The sequence below is a fragment of the Cnephaeus nilssonii genome (genome assembly GCF_951640355.1).
Source record: "Cnephaeus nilssonii genome assembly, chromosome: 11".
Classification (NCBI taxonomy): domain Eukaryota; kingdom Metazoa; phylum Chordata; class Mammalia; order Chiroptera; family Vespertilionidae; genus Cnephaeus; species Cnephaeus nilssonii.
Window position 1 is genome coordinate 29,843,663 of NC_137082.1, and position 23,371 is coordinate 29,867,033.

Sequence of the window (23,371 nt, forward strand, 5' to 3'; positions counted from 1 at the left end):
CCTCTGGATTCCTTCCCAGGGATTCTAGAGCTCCACAATGAGCATGGAGTCTAGATTCAGCATCACTATCCATCATCACCACCCAGTAATAGTCCCCCCACCATCTGGCATACTGGCTACCTTCCTGCCTTCTAGCTAGTAGCAGTGTTTATTTTCAGTAAGGGGGGGGAAAAAAAGTCAATTAAGATTAGTCTACATGTGAAGAGTTTTAACTTCTCCAATGAAACGAACTCCACCACATATGACTACAATTAGGTCCATTCGGGCAAAACAGATGTTGTATACATGGTGGGGCCCACTTAGGATGTTGTCAGAGCAACTAAAGAAATTCATGCCCCCTTACTTCATTAAGGGCACACATTCTTGCTATCGAGCCAATGTTGTTGGTGATGGTGATCAAAGTTGCTCTGGCGAGGTCCTCTTTACTGACAGCCTCTCGCTTCTCCTTGCTCATCATGTTTCCAAAGCTGTGATGGGGGAAAAAAATCCCTTTGATAAAACAAAGGCAACACAGCCCAACAGAACTTGAATGTTACTTTACTAAGATAAAAGTGACGTTTAGAACAATGTTCCTCAAAACTTCAAACTTTTCATTACAAAAAAAAAATAAAGGAGCATCTGGCTCAAAGAGAAATGCCACTTCAAAGAGAACCCTCTAGCATTCTGAATGAGCAAATGGCTTTCCTTGTGGTTTCTGCTGAAACAGTATCGAGCTTTGATACCAGATATGCACATATTGTTAGATCTCATCAGATGCACTGTAAGGCACCACTGCTCCTTCTGCAACCAGAGAAAGTTCCAGAAAGATACCTCTACTCCTCCCAACTGCCCAGCTGTTCCATTCAGTTAAAGGGTCACATTCAAATCTAGTAAACTGCTTTATCCTAACAAAGCAAACTACAGCCAACCAGTCCCAGAGTAAAACTAACAGTTTCAGATTTCTCTAGAAGGTCAAGAACTTTAAAGTACCTGACCTGCACAACTGCTACACTAATAGCTGTGACCAGAAAATAAACAGTTATGAAGTAGCAATGAAAATAATTTTATGGTTGGGGGTCACCACAACATGAGGAACTCTATATAAAAGGGTCGCGGCATTAAAAAGGTTGAGAACCACTAATGTAAAGGACACCATCAAGGAAGTGATGACAACTAACAGAATGGAAAAAAATATTTGCAAATTACAAATTTGCAAATACAAAATTGTATTTGATAAGGTACTTGTTTCTAGAATATATAAGAATTCTTACAACTCAATAATAAAAGACAAATAATTCAACTACAAAATGAGCTAAAGACTTGAACAGACATTTCTCCAAAAGTAGACAAATAGTCAATAAGTACATGAATAGACAGATGTTCAACATCCTTAGTCATCCTTAGGGAAATACAAATCAAAACCAGGACAGATCACTTGACACCTATTACGGCAGTTTAAACCAAAAAGACAATAAGAAGTGGGTCACCAAGGATGTAGAGAAATTTAAATCCTTTTATATTACAGGTGGGGCTGTAAAATGGTGCAGCCACTGTGGAAGACTGTCTGGCAGTTCCTCAAAAGATTAAACACAGGAGTTATCACATGACCCAGAAATTCCAGTCCTAGGTATATTCCCAGGAGAATTCAAAACAATATGTCCACACCGACTTGTACATGAATGTTCCTAGCAGCATTATTCATAATAACCAAAAAGTTTAAATAACCCAAATGTTTATCAACCTATATATAAATGTCATATATCCATACAATGAAATATTATCCATCAATAAAAAGAAACAAAATACTGATTCGTGCTACAACATGGATGAATCTTGAAAACATTAAGATAAATAAAAGAAGTCAGTCACAAAAATCACACATTGTATGATATTGTTTATATGAAGTGTCCAGAATAGGCAAATCTAGAGACAGAAAATAGATTAGTGTTTATGAGGGACTGTGGGGTAGGGAAATGTGGAGTGACAGCTAATGAATACAGGGGTTTTTTTCTGGGGTGATAAAAATGTTCTGAAATTGGATTATGGTGATTACTGTACAATTCTATAAATATACCAGAAACCAATAAATTGGACACATTTAACAGGTGACTTTATAATATGTAAAGCTGCTTAAAAGGAAAAACATATACCCAATTTTTGTTTTTTTGAGAGAGAGAGAGAGAGAGAGAGAGAGAGAGAGAGAGAAGCATCAGTGTGAGAAACATCAGTGTGTTGACTCCCCTGTGTGCCCTAACCAGGGATGCAACCCGCAATCTGGGTATGTGCCCTAGCAAGGATCAAACCTTTTGGTATATAGATGACATTCCAACCAACTGAGCCACACTGGCAAGGGCAACCCAATATTTAATATTTTATTTCTGTATCTCTTAGAGAACACATGTCCCCTTACCTTGAAGCCACAGCCCAGCCTGGCAGTCCAAACCTCTCATAGTCCCCTCCATAAATGTCCCGGACTAGTTTATCCACTTTAGTGCTATCTCCACGAGATGCCATTTCAAGAGCTTCTTCAAAAGTAGTACATCCAGTAAGCAGACAGCAGAGACCAAAAAAAGTTCCTCCTCCAAGACTGTGATTAAAAACAAATTAAGATTATAACGTTTTTTAAATAGGAAGGTAATATTTATGAACTATAAAACCATATTCACATGTCAATCTACTCTTGCCTCAACCCAATCGTGCAGAAGCCACCAGGGAGAAACAAGTCTGTGAAAAGATAAAAACAGGTCCCTAATAGACACCTTGAAGGTATGCATTCATGTGCACCAACAAGCAACATGGCAAAATACAGGGCCCACCTCTCCACCCATGTCTCCAGTTCAATCTGGGCGTCTGCTAAGTTTGAGAAACCTCAAGTACTAGGTGTACCGGTTAATATTGGCAGATTTTTGTAATCACAGAAAATACGATAATTTCAAGAGTAACATCAAAAGTGTTTTATTCAAAGTAATGTCCATTGCTAGCTACACATTTCCCCATCTTTCAGGTAATTTGTGGATACCGTCCCAACAGAACTTTTCTTGTTTTGAGGCAAACCATTCAGAGACCCAATTTTCCACTTCTTCATATGTTTTGAAGTGCTGCTCAGAAAGTGTGTGTGCCATCAATCGGAACAAGTGGTAATCTGAAGGAGCAAGGTCTGGTGAATACAGCATGTGGGTTAATACTTTTCAGGCAAGATCTTTTAACATGTCTTTCTCTTTTTTAAAAAATATATATTTTTTTATTGATTTCAGAGAGAAAGGGAGAGGGAGAGAGAGAGAGAGAGATAGAAACATCAATGATGAGAGAGAATCATTGATCAGCTGCCAACCTGCACACCCCCTACTGGGGATGGAACCTGCAACCCAGGCATGTGCCCTTGACGGGAATCGAACCTAGGACCTTTCAGTCCGCAGGCGGATACTCTTATCCACTGAGCCAAACCGGCTAAGGCTAACTGGTTTTGAAGTGTGTGATGGTGCGTCATGATGAAACAAAATTACTTTGCCGTGTCTTCTGGCACATTCTGGTCGTTTCACAATCAAAGCGTGGTTCAAATTGATTATTTGTTGTCAGTAGCGATCAGTATTAACAGTTTCACCTGGTTTTAGAAGCTCATAATACACCACACCTTCCTGATCCCAACAAACGCAGAGCATTGTCTTCTTTCTGAAGTGATTTGGCCTTGCAGTCGATGTTGATGGTTGACCTGGATCAACCCATGATTTTGTGCATTTGGGATTCTCAAAATTAATCCACTTTTCAGCGTCAGTCAAAATTCGATGCAAAAAAGACTTTCTTTCGTACTGCTGAAGCAACATTTTACTGATGTCTTTTCAGTTTTCCATTTGTCTTTCGTTCAGTTGCTGTGGCACCCATTTTCCTTCCTTTAAAATCTTTCCCATTGCTTGTAAATGATCAGAAATTGTTTGCTGAGCAACGTTTAATCTTTCTGCAAGTTGTTTTTGAGTTTGACATGCATCTTCATGCAATAATGCTTGTAATTGTTAGTCTTCAAACTTTTTCGGTTGACCTGGATGTTGTCTTTCACATCGAAATCATCACTTTTAACGCGTTTAAACCAGTGTTCACAAGTATCTTGAGATGGAGCATGTTCACCATAAGCTTCCCGAAGTATACATTAACTTTTTCTTCAAAATAAAGTAATGAATTAAAACTTCCCGCAAATGCTTTTTTGGCACAAAATTCGACATTTTTAAGTGTAAAAATATCTCTGTTAACACCTTCAGCAAATTTGACATATGAAGTTCTAAAGCTTGTAGTCAACAAAATAGCATACATATCAAATGGCATATATATCAACATATGTGTAACTCCATCTATTGAAAAAAATCCACATTAACTGGTACACCTAGTATATATACATTGAGTGGCCAGATTATGATCTCTGAATGCATAATAATCTGGCCACTCAGTGTGTGTGTGTGTGTGTGTGTGTGTGTGTGTGTGTGTGTGTGTGTGTATTATTATTATGAGGCCCGGTGCATGAATTCGTGCATGGGTGGGATCTGGCCAGCCTGGCCACGGGGAGGGGACATGGGCGGTTGGCTAGCCTGCCTGCTGGTCAAACTCCTGGTCGAGGGGACAATTTGCATATTAGCCTTTTATTATATAGGATATACACTGAGTGGCCAGATTATTATGCGTTCAGAGATCATAATAATCTGGCCACTCAGTGTATATCAGCCCATCACACCTAGGATCACATTGGTGCCTCCTCCCTTTCTCTCTCCAAGTGCATGCCCTAAGCCATCCTCATTCAAGCACCTTTTTTTTTTCTCATTCAAGTATCTTATCACCCTGGCTCATCAGCCCCCTAACCCAATGAGAATTCTTCAATGAATGTGTTTTCCCCCAAAAAATTATTCCTTTCATTCCTTAACTTACACCAGTTAAAAAATCTTATTTACCCATTCCCACCTCCTAGTTTTTCTTTAAGTGATCTCTAATCCTTAAAGTGAATTCCTTTCCCATCTGCCACCTAATTCTCCATTTTCAGACCACCCTCCCCCAATCATTTTTCTATTGCTCAATATCTCAACTTCTAAATCTCACGTCATCCTCAGGCCGCGCACCCGAGCACGTGTGTGTTTATACACTTGTACAAAACCTAGGATCTTGCCTTGCCTTCTCTTTATAGACTCCACTGAGCTCTGCTTACTTTATGGTATATGCACACCCTACACTATCTGAGGGCAGGGACTACAGGCTTAATGAGTCTGCTGATGAGACATTTTAAGAAACGTGGAGCAATACAGATTAAAGAAAAGTAGGTCATGAAATCAGAATTTTCAAAGAGAAATAACATTTGTTTGCATAATCCCAGAAAAAGTTTTATTTTTTACATAATTTTAACAGATTCTTAAAGGTATACTTACATGCAATACCTAAAAACTCAAATGTTAAGCCATATGATATCAAGAATATAAAAGACCTACCTGGTACCAGTGACGCGCTTGTAATTATCTTTGGAATATACTGCTAAGATGCTAACCCCAGAGCCAATGTTCACCAGAAGCAGAGGGTATGGATTTTTCAAATCAAACGGTAACTTCTGACATTTTTCAGAATCAGCAGGGTTTTCAAAGTAATAGCACTGTGACCGTCCATTGAATCCAACTGAATCAATGTATAAAATTCCTTTTATTAAGCAATCTAGTTCATCAAGTTTGCAAAGCTGAAGATCACCTATCTGTAATAAAATAAAATGTTTTCAGGCTTTTTAACAAGCCAAACAGAAATAAAAACTCCATTTAATAAGGCATCCCATTTATATTAAACAAATCACAAAAGCACTCAAGGATGTGTAATATTTGTGCATGCTTTACAGAACATAGCTGGAGACAACAAACAGGGATGGACTGATAAGACAGACTCCTGCTTCCACAGACCCAAATACACTCTACCCACAAACCACTGCAGGAGCTGGAGCAATGTGCCCACATCCAACCAGAAAACAAGATGTCTGCTCACAGGCATGAAGCAGGAGCATAGCCAAGGTCATAGCCCTATCAGAAAGCAGCCCCCCCCCCCCAAAATCTAAGTGATGCAAGCACCTGGTGACACTTGGCGGGAGACACAGCGACTGACATCTGCCTTCCAAAAGACCATCTTCAAAGCTATGGAGCAGTAACAAAGTAGGCCACAGGTTATTATCAATAACCTAAAGCCAAAAGGCTGCAAGTGGCCAATTAGAAAGTAAGATTTTTCACTATCTAAATGAATTACAGACTCTGGAGGACAGGGAAATTTTAGCAGAATCAGAATTTAAAACTTTACTAACAACTTCATTTCACTTAAATAATAAATAAATAAATGATTAAGCACAGCCGGTATGGCTCAATGGTTGAGCATCAACCTATGAACCAGGAGGTCACAGTCTGATTCCCAGTCAGGGCCTATGCCCGGATTGTGGGCTCAATCCCCAATGTGAGGCTTGCAGAAAGCAGCCGATCAATGATTCTCTTTCATCATTGATGTTTCTATCTCTCTCTCCCTCTCCCCTCCTCTCTGAAATCAATTTAAAAATATATGCTAAAAAAAAAAAGTTATGGGTTCAATTCCTGGTTAGGGCATGATACCTAGTTTGTGGGGTTGATTCCTTGGAGGCAACCAATGGATGTTTCTCTCTCACATCAATGTTTTTCTCTCTCTCCCTCCTTTCCTCTCTCTCTATAATCAACAGCAGCCCTAGTCAGTGTAGCTCAGTTGGTTGAGTGTCGTCCCATGCAACAGAAGACCGGTGGTTGGATTCCCAGTCAGGGCATAGGCCCAGGTTGCAGGTTCGGTTCCCAGCTGGAGTATATACAGGAGGCAGCCGATCAATGTGTGTTTTTTTAATCCTCACTGGAGGATATTTCTCCCATTAAATTTTTAGAAAGAGTGGAAGGGAGAGGGAGAGACAAACACCGATTTGAGAGACACATCGATTGGTTGCCTCCCACATGCCCCTGACCAGGGCTGGGAGCCTACAACAGAGGTACATACCCTTGACCAGAATGGAACCCGGGACCCTTCAGTCCACAGGCCAACGTTCTATTCATTGAGCAAAACCAGCTAGGGCTCAATGTTATTTCTCTCTCTCTCCCCGACTTCCTCTCTCTCTCTCTCTAAAATCCATAAAGATGTCCAGTCTGCATGGCTCAGTGGTTGAGCGTCAACCTATGAACCAAGTCATGGTTTGATTACTGGTCGGGGCACATACTCAGTGTGGGGCATACAGGAGACAGCCAATCAGTGATTCTCTCTCATCATTGATATTTCTATCTCTCTCCCTCTCCCTTCCTCGCTGAAATCAATACAAATATATATTATTTTTTAAATAAACGCAATAGACATTTTAAAAATTAATTAAATACAATCAATAAGCATATACCCAGGTGAAGATTAAAAGGAAAAAATATGTATTAAGGTACTCCTCTAACCAAACCCAGGCCCTTGAATTGTTCATCACTATCCTTGTTTCATCTGCTCAAGCCCTTCCTGCCAAGACAAATTTAAATATCGACTTCCTAACAATTGAATCTCAAGCACTAGCATCTTCCTTAGGTAAGTAAATTTTTTTTTACTGTTTTTATTGATTTCAGACAGATGAAGGGAGAGGGAGAGAGAGAAACATTGATGAGAGAGAGAAACATCCATCCACTGCCTCATGCACAATCCCTACTGGGGATCGAGCCCGAATCCCAGGCATATGCCCTGCCCGGGAATCAAATCAGTGACCTCCTGGCGCATGGGAAGACATTCAACCAACTAAGCCACACCAGCTGGGCTTACACTGTCATTTTACACCGGTGACCTATTAGAATCCTGAAGTATCCCACTGTGCTATTATTCCCAATGAATCCCAGCCTAATTGATAGAAAGATAACAATGTATAAGTCATTTCATTAACTAAAGTTACTAAATATAAGTTTTGCACCAACATGCAAACTCAATGTGAGGAAATCGGACTCACTTTTTTTTCAAAGGGTAAATTCAATATTTTAAAACTGTTTCAGAGATTAAGCTTTGACAACCTGTCAAGATAGTGGTGTAGGTAAATGCAGTACTCGTCTCCTCCCACAAGGATATCAAAATTACAACTAAACTACAGAGCAACCATCATTCAGAACTACCTGAAATCAGGCTGAATGGAAGTCATACAACTAGGGAATTAAAGAAGCCACAGAGAGACTGGACGGAAAGGCAGAGACTCAGAACTGGCTGGCCGTGCACCCATGTGTAACAGATAAAAATTGGGACAGCTATCTCCACTGCAGAGCCTCCCCTACTCCCGCCCTCCCCCGCCCAAGGAGCAAGGGATCCCAGTCCCACACCATTCCTCCAGCCCTAAGTTTCAGTACAAGGAAGGTAAGTCCCCATAACTTCAGGCTGTAAAAACCAGCGGGGATTGAGGCTGAGGGAGGTGGAGGGCTGCCAGAGCCCAGGCAGTTCCTCTTAAAAGGTCCATGCATGGACTTCCTTGGACCCACTCCCTCTAAGCTCCAGTACGGGGGCAGCAGCTTAAAAGGCACGAGAGACATATAGGGGAAAAGTGAATTGTCTGGCATCAGGGTAAAAACTGGGAGCGAGCAGTTTTCTCCTAGACAGAAGTGCTGGTCAAGGCCACTGTTCCTTTGAAGAGCCCTTCTCCCAGAACCAGCAAAAGGGCACCATATATGAAACTCTATCAACCTGGCTCACACTGTTTACCCCACCTTGGTAATTCCCTGAGATTCCCCCATCCACCCAACTTGCCAAACCACCTAAGCTGTTTCCAGTGGCTTTTTCATACGAATGGCCTGTCTTAGCTCATGCTTCAGATTTTCCTAAAATCTCTCAATAAAGCAGCATCAGACCTCAGTGAGAACCCCAGCCTAGTACTAGCAGCAGCTCAATTTGGTTCCCTCTTGGCCTTGCCTGGGTACCTCCAAGCCCAGCACAAGCAGCAGCTATCTGCAGATTGCTTCATAGCTCATGCCAGGTGGCCCTACACAAAACACAAGTGGCAGCTGACCTTGGCCTGCAGCTCCTGGGAAGACTTAGAGCCAGGGCACCCAGCTTCAGAACATGTCAAAGGATCACCACCACCCAACTCCATAAGCAATACACTCAAGGGGTGGACTCAGCAAGTACCAGAGCCCTGCTGAAGTAAGTCCTGCTCTGTGGAGCAGGCCCCTGCACAGCTGTTCCTCCACGGTGGTCAGTGGTCGTGGTCAGTCCTTGCAGATGATTGGCCTGGGAGTAAACACCTCCCATGACATGCCAACATCAATCAACAAGAGGAGGGTGTACTCAGCCCATAAAAGGCGCACACCTCGGTGCCCAGCTTGAGTGAAAGGGAGGCTGTGCCAAAGTCCCAAGTGAAAGAACAGAATAAAACTCTAGAAAAAGAACTAAATAAAATGAAGACAAGCAATCTACTAGATGCAGAGTTCAAAACACTGGTTATAAAGATGCTCAATAAACTTAGTGAGAACAGCATAAAAAAGGACTAGTCAGAAATGAAGAATAAACTGCCCTGGCTGGTTTGGCTCAGTGGCTAGAGTGTCGGCCTGGGGGCTGAAGGGTCCCAGGTTGGATTCCAGTCAAGGGCACATGCCTGGGTTGCAGGCTCGGTCCCCAGTAGAAAGCGTGCAGGAGGCAGCTGATCAATGTTTCTCATCATTGATATTTCAATCTCTCTCTCCCTCTTCCTTCCTCTCTGAAATCAATAAAAAATATAAATAAATAAATAGAAATGAAGGATACACTAACTGAAATGAAGAATAATTTACAGGGAATTAACAGTAAAGTAGATGAAGCCAACAATAAATCACTAATTTGGAATATAAGAAAGCAAAAATACCCAATATGAGAAAGTAAAAAGAAAAAAGAATCCAAAAAATGAAGACAGTATAAGGAACCTTTGGGACAACTTTAAGCGTACCAACATTCACATCAAAGGGATGCCAGAAGAAGGAGAGAGAGAGCAGGGAATTGAAATCATATGTTAAAAAAATGACAGAAAACTTTCCTAACTTGGGGAAGGAAATAGACATACAAGTCCAGGAAACCAGAGTCCCAAACAAGAAGAACCCAAAGAGACCCACATCAAGCCACATCATAATTAAAATACAAAAGATTAAAGACAGCCCTAGCCAGTTTGGCTCAGTGGATAGAGTGTCCATCGGCCTGCAGACCAAAGGGGCCCAGGTTCGATTCCGGTTAAGGGCATGTACCTCAGCTGCAAGCTCTTCCCTGGTCCAGGCTCTGGTTAGGGCTCGTGCAGGAGGCAATTGATCGATATGTTTGATATTTCTATGTCACATTGATATTTCTGTCTTTCCCTCTCTCTTCCACTCTCTAAAAATCAATGGAAAAACATCCTCAGGTGAGGATTTAAAAAGAGGATTGCAGACAAACAGAGAATCTTAACAGCAGCAAGAGCCTACCCAGTGTGGCTCAGTGGTTGACTGTCAGACTATGAACCAGGGGATAACGGTTCGATTCCATGTCAGGGCACATGCCTGGATTGCAGGCTCGATTCCCAGTGTGGGTCACACAGGAGGCAGCCGATCAATGATTCTCTCTCATCATTGATGTTTCTCTCCCTCTCCCCCTCCCTTCCTCTCTGAAATCAACAAAAATATTTTTTCAAAAAAAGCAGCAAGAGAAAAGCAATTAGTTGCCTACATTGTCTACAGGGAGCTCCCATAATACTGACAGCTGATTTCTCAAAAAAAACTTCACAGGCCAGAAGGGATAGCAAGAAATATTCAAAGTGATAAAAAGCAAGGACCTACAACCAAGATTACTCTACACAGCAAAGCTATCATTTAGAATTGAAGGACAAAGAGCTTCCCAGACAAGAAAAGGCCAAGGGTGCTCGCTTCGGCAGCACATACACTAAAATTGGAACGATACAGAGAAGATTAGCATGGCCCCTGCGCAAGGATGACACGCAAATTCGTGAAGCGTTCCATATTTTTAAAAAATTAAAAAAAAAAAAAAAAAAAGGCCAAAGGAGTTCATCACCACCAAACCAGTATTACATGAAATGTTAAAGGGTCTTCTTTAAAAATAAGAAGAAAAAGATTAAAAATATGAACAACAGAATGGCAATAAATACCTATCAACAATTGAATGTGAAAGACAAAATAAATGAACAAGCAGAACAGAAACAGACTCATAGATACAGAGAACATTTTGATGGTTGCTAGATGGGTGGGGGGTGGGGGCATGGGTGAAAAAGGTGAAGGATTAAGAAGTACAAATTGGGGATAGAAACCAAGATGGTGGCATAGGTAAACACCTAAACTGCTGCCTCGCACAACAATTTCAAAACTACAACTAAAAGACAAAACGGATACCATCCAGAACCACAGGAAGGCTGGCTGAGTGGAAATTCTACAACTAGATGGAAAGAGAAAAGCACTGAGACTTATAGGAGCTGCAGAAGACAGAGGTACAGAGGCGCACGCGCGGAGAGGGCTGGCAACTGAGTACGCAGCAGACTTTCTCAACCTGAAGGGAGACAAAAGCTCCCGATGGCTCTGAACTCCAGTTCCGGGCGAGACTCTGGGGACCCAGACTCATTGGGGAGAAACTGGACTGTCAAGAAAGAGAAAAGCACACTGAGATTCAGAGGAACTGCCGAAGGCAGAAGTACCGAGGGGCACGCGGAGAAGGCTGGCAACTGAGTATGCGGCTGGCTTTCTCAAGCGGGAGGGAGACAAAAGCTCCCGACGGCTCTGAACTCCAGTTCCAAGCGAGACTCTGGGGACCCAGACTCATTCGGGGAGAAACTGGACTGTCTGGCAGCGGGCAAAACTCGAGGGCGGCTTTCTCTCAGAGGTGCTTGCAGCGATTACCACAGGACACTGAGACACAGGGGCCTATTAGGGCAGGGCTGACGGAAAGCCATTGCTGTCTGCTCTGCCCTGAGACTCCGCCCCATCCAAGCTGAGCACAGAGGCTTTTGCAAGTCTTGTCTCATAAGGGTGTCTCCAGCACAGAAGTTCTCCCAGCGTAGACACAGCTGATCCTCACAGCCAATTGGCCTGGAGGTCAATTCATCCCAGTGATACCAACAACAATCAAGGCTTAACTACAACAAGACTGTGCACACAGCCCACAAAAGGGTGCACCAGGAGTGTCCACCTCACGTAACTGGGGAGGCTGAGCCACTGGGCCCTATAGGACACCTAGCACACAAAGCCACTCTATCAACTCAGGGAAGCAGCCAAAATGCAGAGACAAAGAAACAGGTCACAAATGAAAGAAATGGAGGAAAATAAATGACTGTATATATAGTTCAAAAAACACGGTTATAAGGTTTTTCAAGAATTTTCTAGAAAAGGCCGATAAATTTAGCGAGACCCTTGAGGATATGAAAAAGGACCAACTAGAAATTAAGCATACACTGACTGAAATAAAAAATAATATACAGAGATCCAACAGCAGACTAGAGGATCGCAAGAATCAAGTCAAAGATTTGAAATACAAAGAAGCAAAAAACACCCAACCGGAAAAGAAAAAAGAATCCAAAAATATGAAGATAGTGTAAGGAGCCTCTGGGACAACTTCAAGCGTACCAACATCCGAATTATGGGGGTGCCAGAGAAGAGAGAGAGCAAGATACTGAAAACCTATTTGAAGAAATAATGACAGAAAACTTTCCCCACCTGGTGAAAGAAATAGACTTACAAGTCCAGGAAGCACAGAGAACCCCAAACAAAAGGAATCCAAAGAGGACCACACCAAGACACATAATTATGCAATGTCAATCATTTCAAGTATACACCTGAAAGTAATATAATGTATGTCAACTGTAATTGAAAAATTAAAAAATGATGTAAAAAAATTTTTAAACTATTTACTGTGGCTTATTAAATACTAGAGGCCCAGTGCACAAAATTCATGCACTGGGGGGGGGGGGGGGGGGAGGGGTCCCCTCAGCCCAGTCTGCACCCTCTCCAATCTGGGACCACTCAGGGGATGTCTGACTGCCGGTTTAGGCCCGATCCCTTAAACTGGCCATCAGACATCCCTCTCACAATCCAGGACTGCTGGCTCCTAACCACTCGCCTGCCTGCCTGCCTGCCTGATTGCCCCTAACCACTTTTGCCTGCCAACCTGATCACCCCCTAACCGCTCCCCTGCCAGCCTGATTAACACCTAACTGCTCCCCTGCCAGCCTGATGGCCCCCAACTTCCCTCCCCTGCCGGCCAATTTGGTTCTGATTGGTCAGTTTCTATGCCAGTCAGCGTCAAAAGCTCAGCCTCCTAGGCAGCCATTGGCTCCTCATTTGACCCAGATTTGATTCTGATTGGTCAGTTTCTATGCCAGTCAGCCTCAAAAGCTCGCCTCCTAGGCAGCCATTGGCTCCTCACATTTCACCCAGATTTGGTTCTGATTGGTTGGTTTCTATGCCAGTCAGTGTCTCTGGGCCTATCAACAGGGACTGATCAGAAAGGCGGGGCTGATCAGCAGCCCCAGTGGAGGCCTGGAGAGAAATGGAGTAGTGGCTGCTGGCCAGGCCCAGAGAGAAAGAGAGAGTCAAGTGCTGATCAACAGCTGCCACAGAGGCTACAGATCAGATCCTGCTTCTCTCTTCAGGCCTCTCTCCAGGCCTGATTCGCAGCCCCCTCAGCAGTCAGTGCTGGGTCACTGCGCCTGCTGACATAACCACGGCAACCCAGCACGGACTGCAGGACTGACTTCTGGTTGGTCGAGCCTCCAGTCATGATGGACCCAGGGTTTTTATATATTAGGATTAGTCAGGCCTAATGTACAAAAGAATATTGTAAGCATTTCATTTTCATACTTTTCAAGGACAGTGCTGATACATACAAATGAGAAACGCCAACAGCCTAAGAAATTCCTAAGATCTAAAATCTACTTTGCCCTGGCCAGTATTGCACAGTGGTTTTAGAGCATCAGCCCATGAACTGAAGGGTCACAGGTTCAATTCCCCATCCAGGGCACATTCCTGGATTGCAGGTTCTATCCCCAGCCTTGGTTGGGACACATGTGGGAGGCAACCAATCGATGTGTGTCTTTCACATCAAGGTTTCTCTCTCTCCCTCTCCCTTCCTCCCTCCCTTCCACTCTCTCTAAAAAACAATGGAAAAAATATACTCAGGTGAGAATTAACAAACAAACAATAAAATCTACTTTGCGCGCTCTCCTTGGAGTTACCATACAACACTGAACCTCTGGTTAATAGCCTGAACAGTTTTCAAATATGTTCCAAAGGGCATCTCTGCAGGGTCCTGAAATAGAGAGGTTTTCTCCTTTACCCATCAGTTATGATCCTTCCACAAAGGGGAACCTTCTCTCCTCCTGCTACTTTCCCCTACTCACAGGTGAAAAAGAAACCACTAAAAACCAACAACCAAGGGAAATTCAAACAAAGAATATAAAACCTTGTTTAAAAATTCATTTTTTAAATTCAATTCTATATGATTATGATCAGTCATGGGAGAAAGTCAGGAGATAGAGGACAAAAAAGAGAACAAGGTCATAAATCATACAGTGACACACAGAGGGAAAAAGAAATGTACACTGACATAAATAAAGGCAGAATCTCTAGAATAATATTCTCATTGGTGGCATTAAAAACATGGTCACTGCAGATATTTTAAATCTAAAGATCAGAGTCTTGGTCAGTTCACTTATCAATTCTCTCACCTACAACCACATCCACTTTCAAAGGACCTAGCCCAAGGTTTTGCACACTGTGTTCACTAAATGAAAACAAAATCAAGTGCCCAATGCCACTCCCCTAGTGTCCAGATTCCTGTTAACAAGTGTGCTGCGCAGACCACAGCAGAAGGCATTTGGGGAGAGAGAGAAGGCTATGCTGTAAACCATCTCCAACTAGTTTTGAGACCTGAAAATCACCACTTTGAAACAGAGTTCCTTGGCTTTTTGCTTTTTTTGTTCTTATTTGTAAATTCCTAGGTTTTTTGCTTTTTGAAGTAAACTTACCAAGAAACAATTAAGGGGACAAGAAAAACTAAAGGAAAAAGAGATTGGAAATAATTTTATGACATGAAATGACATTACTTTTTTAAAATTGTTTTTCAATCTCAGTGTTCAAGTTTTTATTTTTTTATTTTTACTGATTTCAGAGAGAGGGAGGGAGGGCGGGCAGCTGCCTCCTGCACACCCCCTACTGGGGATCCAGCCTACAACCTCCAGGTTCATAGGTTGATGCTCAACCACTGGGCCACGCCGGTGAGGCTCAATGTTCAAGATTTAATGACCTTGTCTTGGCTGGTGTGGCTCAGTTGGTTGGGTGTCATTCCATGCACTAAAAGGTTGCCAGTTCAATGCCTGGTCAGGGCACATGCCCAGGTTGCGAGCTCGATTCCCAGAAGGGGGTGTGCAGGAGGCAGCCGATGTTTCTTTCTCTCTCTCCTTCTCACTTCCTCTCTCTCTAAAAATTAAAAAGATCTTTAAAAAAATAAAAAAGATTTAATGATGTTGTTCCTCCTATTTAATTGCCTACTCTGCTTATCAGTGTCACTATTTTTTATACTAAAAAAATTTTTAAATGCTGTTTTTAGTGGTTCTGATTCTCATCATTTCACCTGAATTGTGCAAAAAGTAAACTATACAACAAAATCTCTAGATTACTAACTCCTATCATTAATTTATATTTAATCTTAATTTGAAAAGAATATTCACGTTCCATTAGGGATGGAAATGATTCCACCCCTTGCTACTGGTATTATTTTAAACAATCAGATTCCCATAAATTGTATATAAGCTAAAAAAATGCATACTGTGAGAAAATCCTGCTCAAATTTGTACGCTCCACCTCCAGTGGCACAAAAGACAGTGTGGAGACTTGAGAAGTTTTTATCTCTGCCCATTTGAATAAAAGCAGGCATGTCATGAGTGGGAAAGCGTATAAAGTGCAGATTGCCTTTGCGTCCACACAGAGTCAGGTCCTTCAGCTCCAGGTGCACGTCCCTAATACCCGTGGACCCATAAGCCACATTGGAGGTCAGGTACTTCCGAATGCTTTTAAGACTTTCCACTTCTTCCTCTTCTTCTTCAGCAGTGATGTCTTTGGGTTCAAAATAAACCAGCTTGACTAGGGTTCCGCCAATATCCAAGCCAAACCATGGAAAAACTAAATGGGGAAGAAAAAAAAAGTCAGAACAGCTTTTTCATGAAAACCAACTTTACACTTACTAGATTCGAAACTTATTTCATACCCTGAGGTTTCCCAGGAATATATAAACAAAAAGGCTTTGGGGGGCCTGGCCAGTGTGGTTCAGTGGTTGAGCATCGACCTATGAACCAGGAGGTTACGGTTCAATTCCTGGTCGGGGCACATGCCCAGGTTGCAGACTCAGTCCCTGGTAGGGGCGTGCAGGAGACAGTTGATCAATGATTCTCTCTCATCATTGATGTTTCTATTTTCCGCTCCCTTCTTCTCTGAAATCAGTAAAAAACATTTTTTAAAAAGATTGAGAATAAATATCTTCATCCTGCCCCTTGGCTTAGAGAAGAAATGTTGGAAGTTTTCGGAGCTCTGGCTTAGTACTCAAACTAATAAGCTCCACGTTCAATTTCTCTCAAAACCTACTGTCCTTAAGAGGTTTCAATGGACTTCAGTGAAACAGATGTTTCAAAATTAATATGTTACTAAAAAAAAACTGTCCAAAAATAATGGCCTTAAGAGATTGGATCAAGATGGACTGCAGATATACATGACTTCCCTTCCCACTTTAAACCCCAGACATAACTAAAGATATGACTTATTGATATATTTTTTTCTAAAATAATTCTGGAAACAAGAAGTGATACTATCAGTAGAACTAGGTTGATAAAGGCAGTAACTGTCCAGAAACCTCCAAAGAGGAATGCTGTGTGGCTCAGTGGATGAGCGTCAACCCATATACCAGGAGGTCCAGGTTCAATTGGACCTGACAGGGCTCATGCCCAGGAAGCAGCCAATCGATGTTGATATTGATATTTCTATCTCTCTCTCTCCCTCCCCTTTCCTCTCTCTCTAAAATCAATCGAAATACGTATTTTTTTAAAAACAGAGGAATGCTATAATAACTGGCAACAGCTATGAAGGTGTGGAGAGCATGGGGTGTTCCACCCAAGCTATAGATGGGGTGACTGTCATGGGAAAACAGGAGCTCTGGTGCAGTCATGAGTGATCTGGTGGCGAAATGTGGCACAACTGGACAGGCTAGCCACGTCCCTCTACTGAGAACTACTCCCCTTCTCCCCCTTCTTCCAGCCAACAGAGGCGATAGCACAGGCACTTGAGCCCAAGATTTAAGACAGCATCCAAGTAGCTGCTATTACCAGAAAAAATAGGTGTCCAATTCTGGCCATATGTCCCATCTCTCCCCTACAGTCCAATCTGACAAACTGGTAAACAGACACTGCATCCTCTGACAGGAAAATAGCAATCCTCACACCAGAGATAACACTTTACAAACTAGAATCACCAAAAGGGAAATCAACACCACAAAAAAACAAGAAGCTAAACAGCTGAAGAAAGAGTTGCAAGAATAAACAGGAGACTTGAGAATCATAAATATCACCGTGGTAAATGAGATCTCATCCATGAAAACTGAGTAAGCCACCATTTTAAAAAAGGAGAAATTGCCTGGCCAGCGTGGCTCAGTGGTTGAGCACTGACCTATGAACCAGGTTGCAGGCTCAATCCCCAGCACAGGGTGCGCAGGAGGCAGCTTCATGGGTGTATATATCTGTCAAAATGCATGGAACTGTACACTTGTAATGAATGTAGTTTACTTTAAGTAATTATAATGCCACAATAAAGACATGTTTACAAAAAAGGAGAAAAATGTATTTCCAAAATAAGGCTGAACAAGTACATTCAGCAACAAAATAGGCATAGGAAAAAATAGAAAACAGAAATTCTTCCAAAATGCCTCTTGAGTATGAAGGTAAGATAGATATACAGAATATAGAACCAGAGTCCAACATCTATTTTATATGAGTTCTAGAAATTTTCTGGGGAATTTAGAGGAGGAAGGACTCTAATCATCAGGTTGAAAGATCCACTAAGTGTTAAATAGAGTCAATTAGTGGAGAAAGGAGAGACTTAGACACGTACTGAAATTTCAGGAAATCCTAAAAATTTCCAAAGGAAAGAAAGTGAATTCCTACAAAGATACATAAATCACATTAAGGGTGAAATTAGACTTCATCAGCAACACAGACTAGAAGACAATGGAGCAATAGCTTCAAAGTGAAAGGAAAAAGATTTTGGAACTCATATCCAGACAAGCTTTCAAGTGGCAGTGCAAAACACACTTTCACACATAAAGGAGCTCAACATTTGCTACCCAAAGACCTTTTCTGAAATAATGAGGAAAATACACTCCAATATAATCTTAAAAGCATCTATGACCTATAAAGTATAATGATAAGCAAGAGAAGCAATAAAGCCCAGCCAGCTTGGCTCAATGGTTGAACATTGATCACAGTTCAATTCCTGGTCAAGGCACATGCCCAGGTTGCAGGCTCCATCCCCAGTAGGAGGCATTCAGGAGGCAGCTGATCAATGATTCTCTCATCGTTGATGTTTCTATCGCTCCCTCTCTGAAATCAATAAAATAAAATAAGAAGCAATACATGCTAACTTTTAGAAAAATAAGTAATCTGGAACTAAAATGCTTACATGATTTCAACACAGGAAGTAGAAGAGGGAAGAGAAACAGAGTGAAGTGAAAGCAAGCAGCAGTTATGTCTTTTTAGGGAAAGGAAGATATGGATTCTCATTAATTTTAAACAATAAAGAAGTGATGGGCCCTGGCCTGTTTGGCCCAGTGGATAGAGTGTCGGCCTGCGGACTGAAGTGTCCTGGGTTTGATCCGGTCGGGGCACATGCCCGGGTTGCAGGCTCGGTCCCCCCACTGGAGGTGTGCAGGGGGCAGCCGATCCATGTTCACTCTCATCATTGATATTTCTGTCTCTCTCTCCCTCTCCCTTCCTCTCTGAAGTCAATAAAAACATATTTTAGGGAAAAAAAAAGTGATGGCTTAAATGCATTAAACCATCCAGAAGAAGAAAAAGGAACATATGACCTTCAAATAAGTAGGAAAAAATCAGTTCAAAAATAAATAAAAATATGATAAACACAAAAATTTAAACGATGGGAATGAATGCAAACATGTCAGTAATCACAAATAGGTCACATTTCTCTTTCAGATTGAAGAGGGAATTCAATTATATGCTTACTTTAAAAGATACATCTAAAACAAGATTATACAGGTAAAAAAGATGAATAAATGGTAAAATACCCACAATGGAGTCCCATAATAAGGAAGAGTTGGATGGATGCTTTAAGATAAAAACGGCTTTCAGTCAAAAGTAGTCCTATCAAAATCCTAAGCACCTCACTGAAGTCTGATAGAGCAGTTGACTTACATGTAGAAACCATGGTACTGTCAAAGTCAAACCTATGTTTCAAGACCAGCACTGCATTTAATAGGGCCTACGCTCACAAGATGAAAGGTACGGCTCCAAGATGAAAGGTGACCTACCAAGAGAATAAGATTCACAACTCTCATCCCTATGTTCACTAGGAAATATATATATCATTAACCAAATCAGTGGGTAGAAATCACTGACACTACTTATTTAACTGATCTGCCACATTTATATATAGTTGAATTTGGATAAGCAAAATAAATGCTTGGACAATGCTACTCCACTGTATCAAGCAAATGTTAATAGCAAACAAATACAATACTAGGAGACTAAACAGAATTCAAACAAAAAGCATTGAAAGGGGACAACAAGGAATTATGTCACTGCATAAAAAATTAATTAGCATGATCCTACCATACTTCAAAAAATATTAAAAACAAGCGTGGCCCTAACTGGTTTGGCTCAGTGGATAGAGCATCGGCCTGCAGACTGAAGGGTCCCAGGTTCGATTCTGGTCAGGGGCATGTACCTTGGTTGTGGGCACATCCCCAGTAGGGGGTGTGCAAGAGGCAGCTGACCGATGTTTCTAACTCTCTACCCCTCTCCCTTCCTCTCTGTAAAAAATCAGTAAAATATTTTTTTTTAATAAAAATAAAAATAAATAAATAAAAGTAAAAACAAGGGTGCCCTAGCTGGTTTGGCTCAATGGATAGAGTGTCAGCCTGCGGACTGAAGGGTCCCGGATTCGATTCCAGTCAAGGGCACATGCCCCGGTTGCAGGCTTGATCCCCAGTGTGGGGCATGCAGGAGGCTCTCTCCCTTGCTCTCTGAAAAATCAATAAAAATATATTTTTTAAAATATATCTATTAAAAACAAGGAGAAATAGACAAATCTACAAATCAGTGTGAGAATGACACAAGTCTCAGAAATTTGCACACACACAAATAAAGCTGTACAGAGGATTTGACTATCACAGCTAATAAGGTGATATGATTTATTAAACAAATATAACTGTATCAAAAAAACAAATATACTTTCCTTTCAAATACCCATAAAACATTGACAAAAATTAACTGCACTAAGAACCTCAAATTCTAAAGAACAAAAACAAACTGCATTTACTTTCCATAATACCTCAAAATGAGAAATTAATCCAACAAAGAAATGTATCCACCTAGAAATTTTAAAATCCACTATTATTAACTGAGATTAAAGAGAAAATCAAAACACTACATATTTTTAAATGAGTAACAATGAGATCACTCTACATCAAAAACAATATGATTTACCCAAGATGATACTCAAACTTCTAGCCTTAAATGTTATCGAATGTATTCAAAAACAAGAAAAGCCTGAATAAAAGGAAATGTTGCATACAATTTGAAAAGGGAATGTCACATGCAATTTGAAATGCTAGAAAAAGAATAAGCAGACCAAACAGAGCCAAAATAAACAGAAGGAAGTTATTAAAGATAAAAGCAAGTTGTAAATGAAATTAGAAAAAATATCTTCGCCATGAACAAAGCCACACAAGGACTGATCAATAAAATCAAGTTTTCAAACAGCCATCAAAACAGACTTTATAGTAAATATACCAAGAAAAAAAAAAGAGAAGATATAGCTTTTCCTTTAAAAATCCTATCCTATATAATAAAGAGGTAATATACAGAGAGGAGGAGCCAAGATGGCGGCGGAGGTGAACGGCTGATCTGTTCCTCGCATGGCAGTTTCGGAAATACAACTAAAAGATGGACTGGTGAGCGCGGCGACTCCTGCTCGCGTCTCCCCAGGCCGGGCGGCTGCTCCTCTCAGTCAGCACCTCAGCCGGGGCCATGAGCTCGTGGGCGGCCGCGGCAGCTGCTGTGGCAGCGGCCGCAGACTCGGAGCAGTGGCTCTCGGTGAAGGAAGAGACCATCTTTCTGCAGGACGGGCCCATCCGCGTCACCGACCTGGCCGAGCTACCCAGTGAGATCCTCGGGGCCCCGGAGACCGCCAACAACGACTTAGAGGATTTTTAGGACTTCCCATCTTACATTCAAGTCCTTTAGCCATTTTGAGAGAGGAGAACCAAGAAGGCAGCAAAGTTAAACAAAGGAACTTCGCCGCGCACAGCCATTTCAAAAATACAACTGGAGGACAGAGCGTCTGCCACCCAGAACCACAGGAGAGCTGGCTGAATGGTGGATTTACAGCTAAGAGGGAAGAGGAAAGAGCGAACTCGGAGGGGATAAGGTGCGGAGGCGCGTGGGTCGGGCTGGTGGCGGGGGAAAGGTCGTGCGGCTTTTTTCCCAACCCTAGGGGAGATTAGCTCCCCATCACCCTGAAATCCAGCTTCTGGGGACGCGCGGGAGACCCAGACACCTGCGGGGAGAGGCTGGACTCTCGGCCTTCGTGTCGGAGAGTGGGAGTGACTTCCTTGTGGAGGTGCGCCCAGCAATCAGGGTTTGCTGCGCTGGAGTGCGGAACGAGGGGGCTTAGAAACGTGGAAAGCAGAAAATAAAGAGGTAATATACAAATTGACCATCACTCCAACACACTAGATGGCCGCCCCCATGTGGTCAAAAATGGCCGCCCCCATGTGGACACAAGATGGCAGCCACAAGATGGCCGGCAGGGGAGGGCAGTTGTGGGCAATCAGGCAAGCAGGGGAGGGCAGTTATGGGTGACCGGGCTGGCAGAGGAGGACAGTTGGGGGGAACCAGGCCTGCAGTGGAGGACAGTTGGGGGGGACCCAGGCCTGCAGGGGAGGGCAGTTGGGGGGGACCAGAGCTGCAGGGGAGGGCAGTTGGGGGTGACCAGGCTGGCAGGGGAGTGGTTAGGGGGCAATCAGGCAAGCAGGCAGGTGAGCAGTTGGGAGCCAGCAGTCCTGGATTGTGAGAGGGATGCGACTGCCCATTTAGGCTCGATCCCATCGGTGGGATCGGGTCTAAACCGGCTGACGGACATCCCTCAAGGGGTCCCAGATTGGAAATATATATAATTTTTTTTTAATTAAAATTTTTAAAAAGATGATTCCTAGTTGGTTTGACTCAGTGGATACAACAGCAACCTTCGGACTGAAGGTTCCTGGGTTCAATTCTGGTCAAGGCACATGCCCAGATTGCAGGCTCAATCCCCAGTAGGGGGCGTGCAGGAGGCAGCCGATCAATGATTCTCTCTCATCATTGATGTTTCTATCTCTCCTTCTCCCTTCCTCTCTGAAATCAATACAAAATATTTTTTAAAAGATGAAAGAATACATAACAGATTATCCAAATAAGTTTATATACAACTTTAGAACAGTAAGTTTAAAATGTAAACTGAAACAAAATTAGCTAGAAAAAAAAACAGTACAAAATGTGGCTTAAAATAAGGTGGGAAACACAGAAATCAAAAGCACTGCAAAGATATAACACCCAAACAAAACAATAAAAAATCACCAGGCCCTAATGGTTTCCATGAAAACTTTTAGGAGCTTCTGGGCAGCCGCCATCTGAGGCGCCTCGGGCTGGCCCAGGGCGGCTGGGGGACTGAGGGAACTGGGGGACTCCAGAGACAGGCGCCCTGGAAGGGCTGAGGAGAAAAATCAACAAACAAACGACAAGTGCTGGCGAGGATGCGGAGAAAAAGGAACCCTCGTGCACTGCTGGTGGGAATGCAGACTGATGCAGCCACTGTGGAGAACAGTATGGAGTTTCCTCAAAAAACTAAAAATGGAGCTCCCATTTGACCCAGTAATCCCACTTCTAGGATTATATACCAAGAAACTAGAAACGCCAATCAGAAAGGATATATGCACCCCTATGTTCATAGCAGCACAATTTATAATAGCTAAGATTTGCAAACAGCCTAAATGCCCATCAGCAGATGAGTGGATTAGAAAACTATGGTACATCTACACAATGGAATACTACGCTGCTATAAAAAAGAAGGAATTTTTACCATTTGCAGCAGCATGGATGGACCTGGAAAGCATTATTTTAAGTGAA

General features: G+C 42.4%; 1 protein-coding gene across 3 annotated transcripts in view; it reads right to left on the minus strand.

Annotated features, from left to right (window-relative positions):
* Positions 1-23,371, minus strand: part of PANK2 (pantothenate kinase 2) — a 38,815-nt gene that overhangs the window by 6,044 nt on the left and 9,400 nt on the right. Inside the window, exons 2-5 of one of the 3 annotated variants that reach the window (XM_079783515.1) lie at positions 15,757-16,109; positions 5,439-5,692; positions 2,390-2,566; positions 344-467 (exon numbers count right to left, since the gene is read on the minus strand). In XM_079783515.1, coding sequence (XP_079639641.1) covers positions 344-467; positions 2,390-2,566; positions 5,439-5,692; positions 15,757-15,864 — 663 coding nt within the window. In that variant the 5' untranslated portion in view covers positions 15,865-16,109. Of the gene's footprint in view, positions 1-343; positions 468-2,389; positions 2,567-5,438; positions 5,693-6,056; positions 15,682-15,756; positions 19,034-23,371 lie in introns of those variants that run through there. The other 2 variants (XM_079783516.1, XM_079783514.1) reach the window with 2 other exon arrangements.